We start from the raw sequence: 17,500 nt of genomic DNA, 5'->3' as shown, positions 1-17,500 counted from the left end.
GTCAACAATTACAATTGGAAAGAGGAAGGGTTTGGGCAAGGAGAAGGAGGAGGTTGGATGAGGGTGAGCGACCGCTGGAAGGGATATGATTCTAATTGGTGACATCAATCACAAAGGGCTGTTAATTCTAATTGTAATTGTGAGGTCAATGCCAGCGTCATGTGTCGAGAGAGTGATGGCCCAAAACGTAGAGCTGGACGCCATGCGGCTGCCTCTGAACATTCCAATTAACCCCTCGATGTTCATCTCGGGAACGCAGAATCTCACGTCTCGATTGAGATTCTGGGGGCGCAGTAAGTAAACACTGGGGACAGGAAGTTGTCAACAACCTCTAGCATGGTGCTTACAATGCCGAAGTTGGGGGTTGAATTCCTGTTGGGACCATGTATACTGTAGCGAACAACGGGGTAGAGTAAGGGTTGCCCTAAGTGGGTATCAAACTCACGTCCTTCCGCTTACAAACCGGCCGCGCTAGCTACAACACCAAGAGAGTTAACTCCCTTGGCGGAGCTGCTAACAGGCCTTATACAGGGTCGTTACAATACTAATAAGGTATGCAGTTAGAGTACTGTAAGTCACTTTGGATAAATGCGTCTGCTAAATGGCATATTTTTTTTTTTTGCTTCAGCCGCTTGCGACGCCCCTCCCGTTCCTGAGCCTCTCCCGTTCCCCCTCTCCCATCCCGCCCTGCCCTATGTTTACAACCCGACTTCCACGCATTGCATGAAATGAAAACCTGGAGTTAGCTGAAAATGCTTTCGATGCCATCATTTCGCAGGTGAGCTGTGTATATCCAAAAAATCGTTCTGAAGTCCCTGCCTCAATGTGAAGTCTGTGGCGTTAGTATAATTCACTGGATGCATCAGCCTGCCATCCCCACTTGTATTTGGGTTTGCCGTCAGAATCTTTCAGTGCAAGTGAGGGGAACTTAACCTCCTCATTGTCGTGAACACGCCTCTTTTATCGCTACTCCACTCACCTGAGCGCAAAACAGCACTCCAGAACTGGTCATTTCACCTGCTACCGCCAACACAGATTGCCAATACATCTGAACTAACCCTAACCCTAAAATGTTAAAATGTCCCCTTGGGGATCAATAAAGTGTCTATCTATCTATCTATCTATCTATCCATCTATCCATCTAAAGGGTCATTCACATGATAAGCGACATGTACTGCACTCAACGCAATTCATTTGGACTCTGGACAGTGCTTGCGCTACCACAAACGTCATCCGTGCACTTAGGAAACACTTCCCAGTTAGGAAATAGCTGATTAGGAAGCGCAGCCGCATCCTCCATTCAAGACATCGAAGCGCAATGCCAGCGCAACCCTACCCCTACATAACCCTACCCCTACATAACCCTACCCTACACATCATCAGTATTTGGATTCTAGTTCCAATTCTAGCAGTTCAGTCAGCAAGCTTGTTTAAAAATGTATGAATACAGTGAAATGAACAGCTGTTGTCTGGTCAATATTGGACAGGAGGCTCTCGGCTGCCATTATGATATGGTAGGCTATGTAAAATGCATATTCATGTTTTTGGTTGAAATATCAATGGCCTAGCTCTCTACAACATGGCTCTGGTTTATTTATGCTGTAACATTCCTGAATATAACACTGAGAATGATGTTGTTCAAACTCACTCCTAGAGGTGTTTGACGTTGGTCCGTCTATCTGCTGTGTGACAGTAAAACTTGTACAGCGCTCGCTTTCACTACATTTAATGTTTTACTATATTTACTAACTTTACCCTGAAATACAGGCCATCGTTGTGTTCTCCTAGCTTGACCACACCATGCCTGGTTGCCTGGGTTACCGGTCTGTTTCTGCTTTAGCCAACTCCTTTGTTGTTGTCTTGTCATGGTTAGGATGTAGCATTAATTAATGCAGAAACAGTCCCACACCCAGGCCACACCCAAAGCTTTTTCCTGCCTGTCTGACTCGTGGGACTAACTTTGAGAGAGAGAGAGATAGCTCCATTTCATAATAAACTCTTGAAAAAAAAAAAAGAGAATAGGAAGTATTAACAGCACAAGACTTTTCTACATGTATATATGTTTTCTAGGGAGTCCCGCTTGTTGCTTGTACCCTGCTGTGTGTTTGTGATTACTATTGTTGATGTTGATTCTGAACATGTTGTGTAAATAAACAGTATCCTGTCAGACTGTCAGGTCATTTATGGTGTTAGAAACATAAAAAAGAAATGTACACTTACACTTAGGTTAAGTCCCACACACTGTATATACAGAAAACAAAAGGGAAGGTTGACAGCATCATCCATGAATGTCAGTCACAACAGCTCTCAAAGACTATTTCATCATATCTTAATCCAGGTTAAAAATACATCCTTTAAAAACATTTTTTTACAGACATTTGTTTTTATAGGCTTATGAGAGCGCAGGCCTGGAGAGCATGTAGCTATCCGGATTACTTTAAAGGGATACATTTAAATTGAGAGAACTGCTTCGTACATGAAGTATACACTACATCTGATGTGCACCTTTTAGGAGCGTAGAGGAGGTCTCAGGGAGAGTCTGTAGAGAGTAACAGACACACAGGGAGAAGCTGCAGTTAGTGGATGCTGGGGTATTATCCACACAAAGGATGAATCTTCTGCATTCAATTCCACTCCGTCATGTAACCCCCCCCCCCCCCTCCCTGGCACTCCCCAAACCTCAGAGAGAGAGAGAGAGACATAATCCCAGAACAGTCTCAGTAAAGATCCATTCCTTAATGTCCTCCTCTCCTTTTCTAAATCTGCATTTAGTGAACTTGATAGGAAATGTGCAAGATCAGATACGATGCACCCACCATCCTGCCTTCACATGTTCCACTCGGGTCAGATGGAGGAGAGGAGAAATGCACCTGTAGTTCTTCACTATATTACATACTGTAAGCCTATGGCTATATACATTATGCCTATTCACTATCGCCATATTGTGTGGACACAATTTAGCTTGGTAAGAGTGCTCAAAGTCCTCAGGGGATCAACTTTCCTGTTGAAATGAAGGAAGGGGGACACATTTACACTGCTCTCATCTCCACCTCTTATAAGGCATACTGCCATGTCTCTCTACTCACTCAGGCTGTATGTATGTAGGCCTATGACACATTTCAGCTTTGAGTAATCAAACTCTTGGTCATTAAACCTAGGTTGATGAACAAAACCCACTTCAAAGGGTGGTTTGCCTTGCTGTCTGCATTTGCATTGCTGTCATTTTGGGCGAACTATCCCTTTAATGACGTAAAGAGATTGCGAACTATTTGCGTAAAGTAATGATATTCGATTGGTTAAAAGTTTTCTTTTTAAGCCAGCGCTTGTTTTCAGATGCGGAAGAGGTAGCTGCAATGTTGTTGTTTTTTAAAAGACTCACATAGTTATGTTGCAAATCAAAAGTTAAGGAAAAGTATTTTTGGAGTAATGTGTCTGTTGCCTTACTCATTATAGTAGCCTACGCACCGAGATTGATCATTTATTTGCACTTTGGAACAGATCCATCTGCGCCAGTGAAATGCACGGGCTCGGTGAAAGATTGTTAGATCGCAATTTGGACGCGGAGTTTGAGCAAGGATCATCCGGGATTGGTCAATGTCAGGGAGGGGGACAGGTGGTACACCGAGGTCGTGTCCAGCACCATCCGATACAACCAAGAAGTGTTTTGGGGGAAAACAGCAGATGGTGGCCCAAGAACATATTATCCATGCTCTGCTGTGTGCTGTTGCTGTCAGCCGTTGCGTTCGTCTGCTCTTTCCTGTATCTCATTCTAAAAGGTAGCATGTGTGTAGTAGGAACTAGAGATTCCTTGTAGATGATCTCATATTTCAAAATCATAATTCCAGACATGAGATTACAAGAAGTAGCATAAATAGGCCTAAACATTCTTCCCAAATATAATATTATCATAAAGATAAGGCCAATCAGACGTATTTCTCTGATGGGCCAAGTTAGTATTTCATGATGTAAATGTACTATGCTACAAAAACGTGATGATTATATTTCTCTCTGCTTTTTGTAGACCTGCGGACTGAGAGAGTGATAGAAGCGGATGGTTCAGAGGTCAGACTCCTAGGTAAGTGGGCCGTGGGGGTAAAAAAAACAATTCTTCCAGGAGAGTCCCCGTCCTTATAGGGTCCCTCTCTCCACAGGGTTTTGGAGTGTTCTGGTTTTGTCAGTGCTAGCTGGGGTGTCCTGCTGTGGTTTCTCCTGGACACTCACCTACTTTGACTCCTATGAGCCAGGCATGCCCCCCTCAGCACCACTTTTGACTGCCCCCCTCAGGTAACACACACACACACACACACACACACACACACACACACACTCAGTGTGTTTTCAAATCCAGGTATGGCTTGCTACAGATGTGTGTAGAGTTTATGCGGCTCTGTGGTCTTGTTATTGTGTTCTGTGTGTCTGTGTAATGCACCGGCCTTGATGTGTGTGTGCGCATGCATGTCTTTCAGGCGGCTAACAGGTCACTCCTACCACATAGGCTACAGCGTGGCTGTCCTGAATGGCATCGTGGCTGCACTCACTGTCATCTGGAGCCTCATCTGACCCTACCCACAACCCCCCAGCTGATCCTACCCATAATCCCCTGCATTGCAAAGGCCCCCCTCCCAAGCATGGTCCTAACCACTAACCTATCCCATGCCAGGATCTCAGGAAGGCAACACCAACAACCGTGCTACAGTCACTACAACAAACTTCCATTTGTTACATGTAGCACAGATACAAGGCTCAGCTGGACACACATTAGCAGTGATTTAAAGGTTAACCTACTGTATGATGGGCGCTTAGGTGGCGTAGTGGATTAAGCGCTGACCATGTACCACAGGGCTCCCGGTTCTATTCCAGCCACGGACATATCCTGCATGTAATTTAATTAATTTTGCCATTTAGCAGACGCTTTTATCCAAAGCGACTTACAATTACGAATTACAGGGACATTCCCCCTGGAGTAACTGAGGGCTAAGTGCCTTACCCAAGGGCACACTAGTAGTGGTGTGGCTTCAGGCGGGATTTGAACTCACAACCTTCCGATCACAAGTCCAACTCACTATCCACTAGACCACCACTACCCCATGTCATCCCTTCTCTCTCTCTCACCCATCTTTCCTGTCATAATCTCTACTATATCTGTCATTAAAAAGAAATATGAGTGGGACTGCCCCACTCAGAAAAAATTACTTTAAAAAATAAAATAAAAACTACTGTATGATGCGCTTAAAGATTTCTTAGCGTGCAGCCATGAATATGAGAATGTGCCCACAAAGAGCAGAAGAAACAATGTGTGTGTAATATAAAAGAACACATACAGGGAGCATGACTGTTTCTAAAGGATTATTTTTAAATATAATATAGATATTTGATATTGTTTATGTATAGTGTACACATAGACTGCTGATATATTTGTGTCATGTTGAGTGCATTTAGCTACTCTTAAACCACTGTTGTTCTAGCACTCTCACTGGCATATACTGCATATACTACTGAATAAAGTGGTTACCACATCCTCTCTATTATTTCTATGGTAAATGGACTGCACATATTCCAAAGCGCTTTACAATGGCCTCTCATTCACACACCAATGGTGGCAAGCTACTATGCAAGGTGCCGACATGCTCACTGGGAGAAATTTGGGGTTCAGTGTCTTGCCCAAGGACACCTTGACATGTGGCCAGCCGGGGATCGAACCACAGGACTTGCGACCATTAGACTGTCGGCTCTACCTCCTGAGCCACAGCCACCCCAAACAATGCGCTGGTGGAGATACAGGTGCTGACTTGAGTTGTCCCTGATACAGAGCAGTATTATCTTAACACAGTTCTCTATTTGAACAACTAACAATCTGTATGCTCTTACAGGGTGACATGGACCCAAAGATTGGATCAGCTTAGTGCAAGTGTGAAGACACACTGATGTCATCTTTCCTGATCATGACACTCGTTCACTCGTCATTGGAGGCCCTACGTTTGGTACCCAGCTGGAGTGTGTGAGAATAATGCTCAGCTATGGACAAAGTGATACATTATAATTCTTTATTCATAATCGGAGTACAGATTCAGCTTTCTTCAACAAAACCTTACTCAACCTCACCTTACTGAACCTTAATGTGGAAATCTTTACAACAAGCAGCAAGGACAATTTAAATAAAGGAGAGTCACCACTGTGTTATGCGTGTGCGTGTGTGCGTTGGTGTGAACATGAAAGTGTGGGTCTGCATATTCAGCAAATGGATGGTTCATCAACGGCATCTGCTCCCTCTGTGATGGCCTTCACACACTTGGCCATGGTCTGGGATGCTCTGCTGATGGAGTCTACAGAGGAGAAATTGAGATCGTCACACACACGCACACGCACACTCACGCGTACGCACACACACACACACATCTATGTTACATAGACGTACCTGTCATGTAGAAGTCCTTAGCTGTGAGCTGTGGAGGAACAAGAGCATCTGCTAGAAGACTTTGATCCAACGCCTGAGAGAAATGTAGAGAGAAAAGGAAGAGGCACAAGAGGGAGGGAGAAAGAGAGAAAATTGTGAGTTCTCAATATTTGCTTGTTACTTTCTACCAACTAACAGATCAACAATCTGTATCTACTTTGCTAGCTAGTCACTAGTCACTCGCTTCAACCCTGGGAAATAGCTGGAAGTGGAGGAGAAGAGTGGAAGAGAGGAGTAGTGGTGAGACTGGGACATCCTACCCACTGACAACTGCAAGTCTGCATCACAGAGCTTTCCATCGAGCCATGTTCATTATGTCCCATGTCCAACTATGTCCATTATTGGTTCCTCCTCCAAAACGTCGACAGTTATCTGAAGTGGGCTTCAACTCCTACACTATTGGGATATCCTTCAAAATGGCGACATGAAAAATCGATTTCCGGGTCGGGAGGAGAAAGTGGTAGTGGTAAGGAGAACTTATTTTGACTAATGAGACACACCCATAGACAAACACACACACACACACACACACACAAAAAGTATCTGTATGCTAGTTAATTAACATAACACAAAAAGTATCTGTATGCTAGTTAATTAACATTAGTAGTGTTCTAACCAGCAGCCTGTCCAGTGCCAAAGGAGCAGATGCCCAACAGTGAAACTCAAACTGAACTTGGTTAACAGTTAAAGGTTAAAGGCGTCACGTGCCTGAGACAGGCTGGACTCACCTGAGAGAGCTGGTTGGCCTGTTTGAAGTAGTTGGCCTCCTCCACGTCGTCGTATCGAACCAGGTTAGGAGAAACCTCAGCCAGCCTGGCCCTCACCTCATCCACCGTGTCATAAGGCAGAGTCACACCTGCCAGCTAGAAAACACACACAATAAGATAACACACTGACACACACCTCATTCACAGCATTAGGCAGACTGACATCCGCCAGCTTGAAACACATAATAAATTATACACTCTTATTAAATAATACACTCTCTTAGGTGTGTGTGTGTACCTCTGAGATGGCTCTGATGATCTTCCAGTCCTCTCTAGCCATGCCAGGCGCTGTGACGGCCACGCGGGTCTGTTGGCTCCGCCCCTCAGTGTTCACGTAGGTTCCATTCTTCTCAGTGTAGGCGGCACCGGGCAGGATGACATCAGCCATGGTGGCACCCACATCTCCATGGTGACCTGGGCAGAGGACACGGCAAGAACCTTAATAGAGTGTGAGTGTGTGTGTGTGTGTGTGTGTGTGTGTGTGTGTGTGTGTACTCTCATGCCATGTATCTGTACCCTGGTATATAATCGTGATGTATGTGTGTGTACACTGGTATATACAGTACAATGTATATCCACTGATAATGCAACGTGTGTGTGTGTGTGTGTGTGTGTATGTGTGTGTGTATGTGTACCCTGGTATATGATCATGCTGTCCTTGGGCAGGTCTTGTCTGGTGATGCAGCCTGCGTCAGCTCCGAGCAGGAACAGAACTTTGGGTGGCGCCTTACGGATAGACTCCACCCCCGCCTTATAGCCCAGGTCCAGGGCTGCCACCTGGCTGGCCACCCTACAGACAGACAGACAGACAGACACAGACCAGACAAATCAGGGCGGTTTTACGCCCACATTGCATGCACCTAATCCTAATCTTTGCCAGATCTACACAGGTGCTTCGAGGGTAGGGGGTGAGGAACTGGAGCCAGCGTCTGAGGTGACTGTGGTCTGTGGGGGGAAGCTAACCTGTGCAGCACGTTGAGGACCTTCCAGCCTTCCTCCACTCCGCTGCTGCCCCGGGCGTTTTGGGCGATGCTCGACACAGAGCCCAAGATGGCCGCCCCGTCCTCCCTCTGCAGACACGCACTGCCGACCACCACCACTGGCCGCTTGGCCTCTGAGAGAACCTATACAAGGGAGGGGGGGGGGGGGGGATTCAACAATCAACAAACTACCACTACCAACAAACAACCACTACCAGCACGACCATAACTTGAAACTGACAACAGGCAGAAGTGGTTTCCCCCCCCTTTTGATTTTGCAGTTGCCGTGGTTACCTGGCAGAAGGGGTGTGTCCCGTTGGCGAGCTCTTTCAGCACTTGAGCGGACTCTCCCAGGTGGTCGTAGGTGTAGTTGAGGTCCACACTCGTCCCAACCAGGGCCACACGTAACTCATTATGGAGCCAGCTGAGAGAGATGGGGGGGAGAGAGCGAGAGAGAGAGAGGGGGGGGGTGCAAAGGGTGAGAGAGGCTTTGTACCATGATGTGTGTGTTTGCACTGACTGCGTGTCTGTGTGAGTGTGTAACCCGTTACAAGTATGTGTGTCGTTACCTCTTGCGCACGCGTGCATTAAAGAGCGGGGCTTCATAGCGAGGGTTGGTTCCTACGAGCAGCAGCAGATCACACTCCTCGATGCCCGTGATACGAGAGTTCAGCAGGTAATTAGAGCGGAGGTCCGTTCTGGAGGAGAGACCACCATACCACAGCCCACGTCACATCCGAGAACAACGCCAACCACAACAATCACCTGTGTGTCTGGGCTTTTTGTCATACCCAGTTAAACTAACCCATTTTAACCCATCATTTGCAGTGTTTCCTCCAGGAATTTTTACAATGGTGGCGGGTAGTCCTACCCGCGATTTTTTCGCGTGCACGCGCATGAAACGCGCACGCGCGCTCAAAACAACGACGTAATTTCAGCCAAAACTCGAGGATGGCCCAAAAAAATAAAATGTTTTCCTGTACTTCTCCCGTGTGTCTCTTATTGTCTGTGTCTGCATGTTTTTCCAGCATGTAATTCCGTTGTCAATAAAAACAAAAACACTGATCTGACGTTTTTTTTCACAACGTTATTACTTGTCAGTTTAAGCCCAGGAGGGAGTTAGCGATTAGCGATGTTTAGCTTAGCTTAGTTTAACAGAAGTATCTTCACTTTTAACATGACTTCCCGTGGTCGTAGAGGGCTGGTCGACGGCTTAAAATGACCGTGTAGACCTGTAGACCTTATCCAGCTATAGTCTTGTGTTTCTACCCCGGGCATAGCCGGTGTTATTCACGGACAAACACTCCTGTTAGAGTGGTTCTAGTACACTGGACATAGGTAACACATAGAGAGGCTTCTCCTCTCTCTCTCCATCCTACACTACACTACACTACGCATCCTATACTACACTACACTACGCTAGCTCGCGGTGTTCGGGTGACAGCCAGGGCGCGTTCGTAAATACGCTCTGGAAATCTGATCAGCACTCACGGAATGCCTCTTGTCCAATCAAATGACTTGGTCCCTTTATGACGTTGAACCCAGTGTGCGCTCCGGGGCTCTCAGAGCGAATTTACGAACGCAGCCTCAAGTTCAATACTCGCGACACACGGACTGGTCCAGTTTCAGCGCTTGTGGGTGTGTCTAGCGCTGTGAAGGTCTGAAAAGCGGCCTAAATTTTTTTTTTTTGGGGGGTTGAGAAATCTGAATGGTGGCGGAGGAAATTCCATCGTGGCGGTCCGCCACGATGAAATGCATGTAGAGGAAACACTGATTTGTGAAACTTGGACATAGTTGTATTCCGTGAGATGAAAAGTGTGGACAGGAAACAAATCTAGAGCTCGATGTGACTCCCTTGGTGACATACACTACATTCATGGGTGTTCTACACAGCACATTTCTATCAGAATGTTCCAACACGGTCCAATCTCCTACACAGGGCCTGGGGGTGTGCCATCCCTATTATGCTATTATGACTAATCATAATCCAACCCATGATGACCCCCCTCCCTCCCTCCCTCCCTCCCTCCCCACCTCACTCACCCAGCCCCTGACATAGGGAACACCTCCTCAGTGCAGAGGTTGTCACTGTTCAGGCTGTTGAGGAGATCCTTCAGAGACACCAGTGCCTCTGCGTCCACCATACCGCCAACTAGGGCTGCCACATCACTGCCCTGGGCGCCTTGCAACTACACACACACACACACACACACACACACACACACGTTGTATGATACACGATACACATGCAGAAATGAAAAAACACACTAAACACACGCACGCACGCACACACACACACAGACACAAACACACAGTGTACATACAGCTCCGGCCACACGAGTGAGAACATCTTCCCAGGATGTGGGGACCAGCTGACCTGACGCGTTCTTCACCATGGGCTGGGTCAGCCTCTGCCTCTTAAGACCATCGTATGCAAACCTAGATACACACACACACACACAAACACACACACACATTAAACAAAAAAACGGAAGTAGGACACAATCAGACAAACACACGAGCACACACACACAAATATTTCAGACTGCTTTAGACTAGATAACGAGGAACGGGGCTCACCTGGTCTTGTCTGAGATCCACTCCTCGTTGATATCTTCGTTAAGGCGGGGCATCACCCTCATCACCTCTCCTCCACGTGTGCTCACAATTATGTTACTGCCCACCGCATCCAGCACATCTACAGACTCCGTTTTCCTACACACACACACACACACACACACACACACACACACACACACAATGTTACTGTTAATGTTACACATCTATAGCACAAACACACAAATAATACACACATTCATAACAGCAACTTTCTGCAATCTCATTCATCTCTAGAGTGTGTCCTCCAATCTCATGCGCACACGCGCACACACACTACCTAGTCTCCCAGGGTCGGGCGGTGAAGGCGTATGGTTTGGAGGTGAGGGCTCCTACAGGACAGATGTCGATGACGTTTCCTGACATCTCGGACATGAACATCTTCTCCACGTAGGTCCCCACCTGCATGTTGTTCCCTCTGCCCGTGGTGCCCAGGTCCTCAACACCCGCAATCTCACTGGCAAAACTGGAACATACAAAGAAAACCAAGAGGGTATCAAGCATGCCTAACTCATTTAGTGTCAAGGGTGAATCAATCGTCAGCGTTCTAGATGCCAAGGGCGACTTTATCGGAAATGAGAGAGAGAGAGAGAGAGAGAGAGAGAGAGAGAGAGGGAGAGGGAGAGAGAGAGAGAGAGAAGGTGGCTGGGAGGGGACACACAGAGCAGGGCTCACCGGATGCAGCGTGTACACTGGATGCAGCGGGTCATGATGGTTTTGATGAGCGGCCCGATGTTCTTATCCTCCACCGCACGCTTGCTCTCAGTGAACCTGCTCCGGTCAGTCCCAAACTGCATGGACTGGTCCTGAGATACACAACCACACACACTATGCAGTTACTGAGTGATGAGATAGAGTGCAGGAGAGAATCTTTCAATGTTTATGTGTGTGTGTGTGTGTGTGTGTTTACCTGCAGGTCACACTCTCCTCCCTGGTCGCAGATGGGGCAGTCCAAGGGGTGGTTAGCCAGAAGGAACTCCATCACTCCCTCTCTGCGGGTACACACAAGACACACATGCTCGATGATGCTATATAGATACACAAACACTGAAACTAAATCATACGCATGATAGATGAACAGGTTTAAATATTTACCATAGGGCCTAGGCAGTGTGTGTGTGTGTGTGTGTGTGTGTGTGTGTGTGTGTGTGTGTGTGTGTGTGTGTGTGTGTGTACCTGGCCTTGCGGGTCTTCTCTGAGTTGGTCAGAATGTTCCAGCCTTTCATCACTGGCATGGCACACGCCGCTACTGCCTGTCAATCGAGGGAAAAAAAGGCAAAAACCCTCAAGTTAGGTGGACTGTGATCTCTTAGGATCTATGATGGGATCTATTTTGGTATTGTGTTACCTTTGGGGCTTTCTCAATCTCCACCAGGCACATTCTGCAATTTCCAGCCACCGACAGGCGCTCATGGTAACAAAATCGTGGAATCTGCACCCCCATCTTCTCACAGGCCTACAAACACAGAACCGTCATCAGTTACTGCGATAAAACATGTTGCGATTGTTTTTGGAAGGGGAGGAGGGGGTTACCTGCAGTACTGTGGTTCCGGCCTCCACCTCCACAGATTTCCCATCGACAAACACTTCCACCATATTAGTGGCTGCCCGGACCGAGATATGCACTGCAAGCAAAGACACAGAATGAACACAGCTAATGATATCTAATATCTATCTTCCATTGTGTTATTGTCCATATCATAATGTCATAATAATACTGTTATCAAAACAAGTGGGAGTATGTTTGCTTCAATTCACAACAGCCTCTCAGCCTTAGTGGCATATATCCAAGTAGTGTGAGAGTGTGTGAGGACGAAGGGGTCATATAGTCCGACAGTCATAATACACTCTAAACATCAATATGACATGACATATATGACAATATGACATGAAATGCATGACATGTTGACTAATTACCGTTTTTGGATGGGGACAGGCTGCTCTTAGCTGCCCCGGCCAGCGCGCGGCTGACGGCTGGGAAACGCAACATGACGCTGGAGGGAGAGAGACAGGAGAGTTCAATCGAGACAACTTACCTGGTTAAAACATGACAGGCGGCTATGAACGGCGTACAATGACAATATCATCGAGTGGCTAGATCGATCACGTTCAGATCAGATGTGAGATGAGAAGTGATGTGTCAAGGGACGGCATGATGTTATACAACATCGGGCAGCACCTTGCTAGCTTACAGCTGTCACCGTCTGCCTTCTCCAGCCCACACTCAACATAGAGAACCAACTAACTACAAAACATGCGTGAAAAAATAAAGGTCGCATCAACTCAAACGACCTCCCCGGTGACAGCCAGGTCAGCCAGGTCGCTGTTGACGTTTCCCCAGGAGTGCTACCTAGCGCCTAGCTAGCCCGTCAAGGACACGGGGGGTGTCCGTAAGAACAGTGTTACTAACTAATCTGTCCCAGGCATTTCATTTACATGTCGTTTTCATGTCAACGACACCGTTTTGCATGACTACCTCAGTGAATATCAGGTGTACATGTCTTACCTTGTTGCTATTTGGCCTTCTGGACCAGAACAGCGGTGAACTCAGCTCCGCATACAGTCAACTAGCTCACTAGTCTCGGGTCACAACAACGGAAATGACCGACGAGCCCCCAGGAGGCAGAGGACCAGAGATTAGTGCTCCACACCACTGAAGCCGGGGAAACAATGCCTACACTTCTTTATTTAAGATCTAGTTCAATAAATGTTTATCGTATCACCAATATATCAATATAATAGTCCAAATATTCAGAACAATATAATCACGTATAGATATGTTTGCTAGGAAATAAGGTTTGACTACACCTTCCACCCGGTAACTATAACTAATGCACTAGCTACTTCCGGCGCATGAATATCTGGTTTATTCACTCTTTATACATGTATTTAGTACTTTTTTTTAGAGTGCATTTTAAGGGGAATGGGTAGATATTCATACTGACGGATAATATATATGTTCTATTCTATCATAACGGTATTGTTGTAAACAATTAAGGCAACTTGTTGACTGCTGCACGTTTCGTCTTATCCCAGCAGATGGCGCATGTGGTCCAAGAAGTTACTTTTCCAACACGAGAAATGTAGATTATAATGTTTCAGCTACACTGATACTTAAGGTGACTGAACTGCAATTTTACAACAGAAAAGATAACTGTACTTAGCAATAATGTGTATGGGTGGTGTCGTGTTATATGCCCGTATCAGAACACAAGAAGAGCGTAAGACGAGAGAAAGAGGAGGAGTCAGGACAGGAGTATCCGCTTGTTAAGTCGTGACGTGTTTCCGGGGCCAACGTTGGCTGAGGCGCTGTCTTCGAAATGGAGAAATAATAATAATAATAAATTATATTTATATAGCGCTTTTCCGAGGCTCAAATACCCTGACAATATGGAGAAAACGGGAAAGTATTGTGTCCCTTGTTGTATGAATAGATCCGAGTCTAAAAAACGATTAAACTGTCATTCTACCGCTGTAGTTCACTGGTACTCTGGCACAGGGAATTTCTGGTTTGGACACGGAAATGGCTAAACGTCACTTTTGACGTCAGACTTAACAAGCGGATAATAAAAGTCCTCCTCGGTTCCTTCTGCGGTCCTTCGCTCTTCCTGTCACTGACGTCTCATCCACGCACGAGGTCTCGCCTGCTTAACACGAACAATGAGCTTACATTTCCATTTCGGCTTCGGCGATCTGAAAACCCCTGCAGGCCTCAAGGTCCTGAATGAGTTTTTGGCCGATAAGAGCTACATCGAGGGGTTAGTAGATCATTCTAGCCTATTTCTGGCTACTCTGTAACTAGCTAGCTAGGCGCTAACGTCAGGACCGCTAGTGACGTTAGCAGAGTCACAGAATGAATGACGTGGGCAGCTGCTGCCAATGGCTTGGATAAGGCGACGAGATGGCCTGTGCTCGGTTCACAAAAATGCCTAAGATGACTTAAAAAAAAGCTAGCAATGATTTTTTCCAGATAGCTGTGTACAAGATATTTTGCCAATATGGTATAAACTGATTTTATGTAGCTAATAGTGTTATGTGACGTGGCACAGTTATAGCCAGGGGTAACAAACCTACTGAACCGATCTTCGTTTATTCTACAATAACCTGTTATCGGCACAGACCGTACCAATGCACTGATGGGGAATCCCAGATATGAGCTTTTCTGGGAAGTGAGAAATGTGATCTTTATGTCTGACTTTGAACCTTTCCTTGTACCTGTGCAGGTACGTGCCATCCCGGGCTGACGTGCTTGTGTTTGATGCCATCTCCTCTGCCCCCGCGGCGGACCTTAGCCATGCCCTGCGCTGGTACAACCACATCAAGTCCTATGGGGCTATGTTATGGTTGTCTCTCCTCCTGAACGGACCTCCGCTCTAATTACCTGCTAAACTCTCGTATCACGGGCATCGAGGAGTGTGATCTGCTGCTGCTCGTAGGAACCAACCCTCGCTATGAAGCCCCGCTCTTTAATGCACGCGTGCGCAAGAGGTAACGACACACATTTGTAACGGGTTACACACTCACACAGACCTGTGCGCGTGACCAGAGGCGGTAGTTACAGATTCAGGGTACTTCACCGCATGGCGGGAAGGAAGATCAGTATTTCTTTGTGAAAGAAAATAGTTTAACCAATTATTTGATTGTATACTAAGCTGCTGTACATAACGGACGTGCTTACATTGACTGAATCTACAGGAGGGAAGACGCCAGTTGTGACTACCAAGACACAAATAAGTCTGTTGGCTTTTTTTTTATTTTTTATATATATATATATATATATATATACTTTATTGCAGGACTGTACATTACATTTCATAGGTTCATTTCATTCACTTTACAAGTTTTCCTCACTTGTTTAAGTTCATCCTGCATCATTTTTTATTATTTTTTTATAAAGAGGACAAGAAATAAAAAATAAATAAATGTTTTATTTGTTGCCTTGTTTTTGAGACAGACGTTACTGCATACTCGCATAAAACCTAGACTTCCAAAACTCAAGTCATTCTTTCTTCCTGAGCACAGAAATAATGATTCCCATCATATATTTTCAACAAAAACAAAGACATGTATTTATTTTTTTATCTAAGTGCTTTTTATTAGTTCCATAGTCTGTATTTAGATCTTGTTGAAGGCAGCCACATCCATAGACTGAACGTAGTCCTCAAAGGCGGTGATCTCCTCCTCTAGCTGATCTGTGCCCACTTTGTCATCCTCCACTACACACTGGATCTGCAGCTTCCGGATCCCATAGCCCACTGGAAGCAGTTTGGCTGTAGGAGAGAGAAAGCACATGTAAACACAGGCATTTTGACAATTATAGGGAGGGAGGGAGGGAGAGAGAGATGACCACAAAACGTGCAACTTCCTGATGCCACTGGTAGCGGTATTAACATTTTTCTGATTAATTTAATTAACTGGAACTGTGAAAACAGAAAACAGATCGAAAGTTGTCCATCAGAATTCAGCCGAAAGATGGTTTAAGGTATACAGTGAGCACGAGTCACAATGACAGAACAGGGAAAACATTTCCTGACAGAAAAAAAGCTGGCAGCACTCAGATCAGAAGTTGTCCATCAGAATTCAGCCGAAAGATGGTTAAAAGATAATCATTGATTCGCCAGCAGACCTAATGGAGTGTATGGTTCATAGACTTCTGTACAGTGCAAGAGCCTTACTACCCAGCAGAAATTATAAGTCCTCAGGCCAATTGCATCCAGTTTACCCCATTCTGACAAACCATTCTAGCCATTACATTTTCCTGAACTACAAAGTCTTCCTATAGACTTACACTGTCCCCAGAGCAGGCTGTCCATCTGGATGCTCCGTACTAACTCCTCCATCTTGCCCATGTCCGTCTCATCGTCCCACGGCTTCACGTCCAACAGGATCGACGACTTGGGGCAGGAGAGAATCTTTCAATGTTTATGTGTGTGTGTGTTTACCTGCAGGTCACACTCTCCTCCCTGGTCGCAGATGGGGCCAGTCCAAGGGGTGGGTTAGCCAGAAGGAACTCCATCACTCCTCTTACTGCGGGTACACACAAGACCACACATGCCTCGATGATGCTATATAGATACAACAAACACTGAAACTAAATCATACGCATGATAGATGAACAGGTTTAAATATGTACCATTAGGGCCGAGGCAGAGTGGGTGTGTATGTGTGTGTGTGTGTGTGCTGCGTGTGTGTTGGTGTACCTGGCCTTGCGGGTCTTCTCTGAGTTGGTCTCAGAATGTTCCAGCCTTTCATCACTGGCATGTGCACACGCACAAAGACACAGAAATGAACACAGCTAATAATATCTAATATCTATCTTCCATTGTGTTATTGTCCATATAATAATGTCATAATAGTACTGTTATCAAAACAAGTGGGAGATATGTTTGCTTCAATTCACAACAGCCTCTCAGCCCTAGTGGCATATTATATCCAAGTAGTGTGGAGAGTGTGTGAGGACGAGGGGGTCATATCGTCCGATAGTCATAATACACTCTAAAAACATATCAATATGACATGACATGCAGATACACACCAGACTGGCGAGACAGACTCACGGTCGTTGAAAAATGTACCCTTCCCAACTTTCGCTACCCATCCCGAACAATAACTATTTTACCGTGCCGTGCCTGCTGACACGGGCCGCTCAATGGAAAAACGCCAAAGAACAGGCTGACCGGGTC

The 17,500-nt window shown here is 46.0% G+C and overlaps 2 protein-coding genes across 2 annotated transcripts; one reads left to right on the top strand and one right to left on the bottom strand.

The window, feature by feature from the left end:
- Positions 1 to 3,328: 3,328 nt before the first annotated feature.
- On the top strand, positions 3,329 to 4,677 carry arl6ip6 (ADP-ribosylation factor-like 6 interacting protein 6). Its single transcript, XM_080527234.1, has 4 exons — positions 3,329 to 3,776; positions 4,022 to 4,075; positions 4,152 to 4,284; positions 4,467 to 4,677. Exons 1-4 carry the CDS (start codon positions 3,518 to 3,520, stop codon positions 4,558 to 4,560), a joined length of 540 nt encoding a protein of 179 aa, XP_080383360.1. The 5' UTR covers positions 3,329 to 3,517; the 3' UTR covers positions 4,561 to 4,677.
- Positions 4,678 to 6,040: 1,363 nt separating this feature from the next.
- On the bottom strand, positions 6,041 to 13,592 carry LOC308152238 (NADH-ubiquinone oxidoreductase 75 kDa subunit, mitochondrial-like). The gene is made up of 19 exons (XM_080525164.1): positions 13,324 to 13,592; positions 12,735 to 12,811; positions 12,351 to 12,442; positions 12,166 to 12,273; positions 11,994 to 12,070; positions 11,728 to 11,809; positions 11,493 to 11,623; positions 11,098 to 11,283; positions 10,782 to 10,916; positions 10,526 to 10,640; positions 10,245 to 10,390; positions 8,771 to 8,899; positions 8,496 to 8,625; positions 8,185 to 8,345; positions 7,857 to 8,011; positions 7,460 to 7,635; positions 7,183 to 7,317; positions 6,416 to 6,488; positions 6,041 to 6,323 (listed from the first exon to the last, which is right to left on the bottom strand). The coding sequence occupies exons 2-19, from the start codon at positions 12,805 to 12,807 to the stop codon at positions 6,232 to 6,234; spliced, it is 2,196 nt and encodes a 731-aa protein (XP_080381290.1). The 5' UTR covers positions 12,808 to 12,811; positions 13,324 to 13,592; the 3' UTR covers positions 6,041 to 6,231.
- Positions 13,593 to 17,500: the final 3,908 nt, after the last annotated feature.

Source organism: Nansenia antarctica (genome assembly GCF_963989245.1).
Source record: "Nansenia antarctica genome assembly, chromosome: 3".
Taxonomy (NCBI): Eukaryota; Metazoa; Chordata; class Actinopteri; order Argentiniformes; family Microstomatidae; genus Nansenia; species Nansenia antarctica.
Note: the sequence above shows the minus strand (reverse complement) of the source record. Positions and strands in the feature narration are given on the sequence as shown.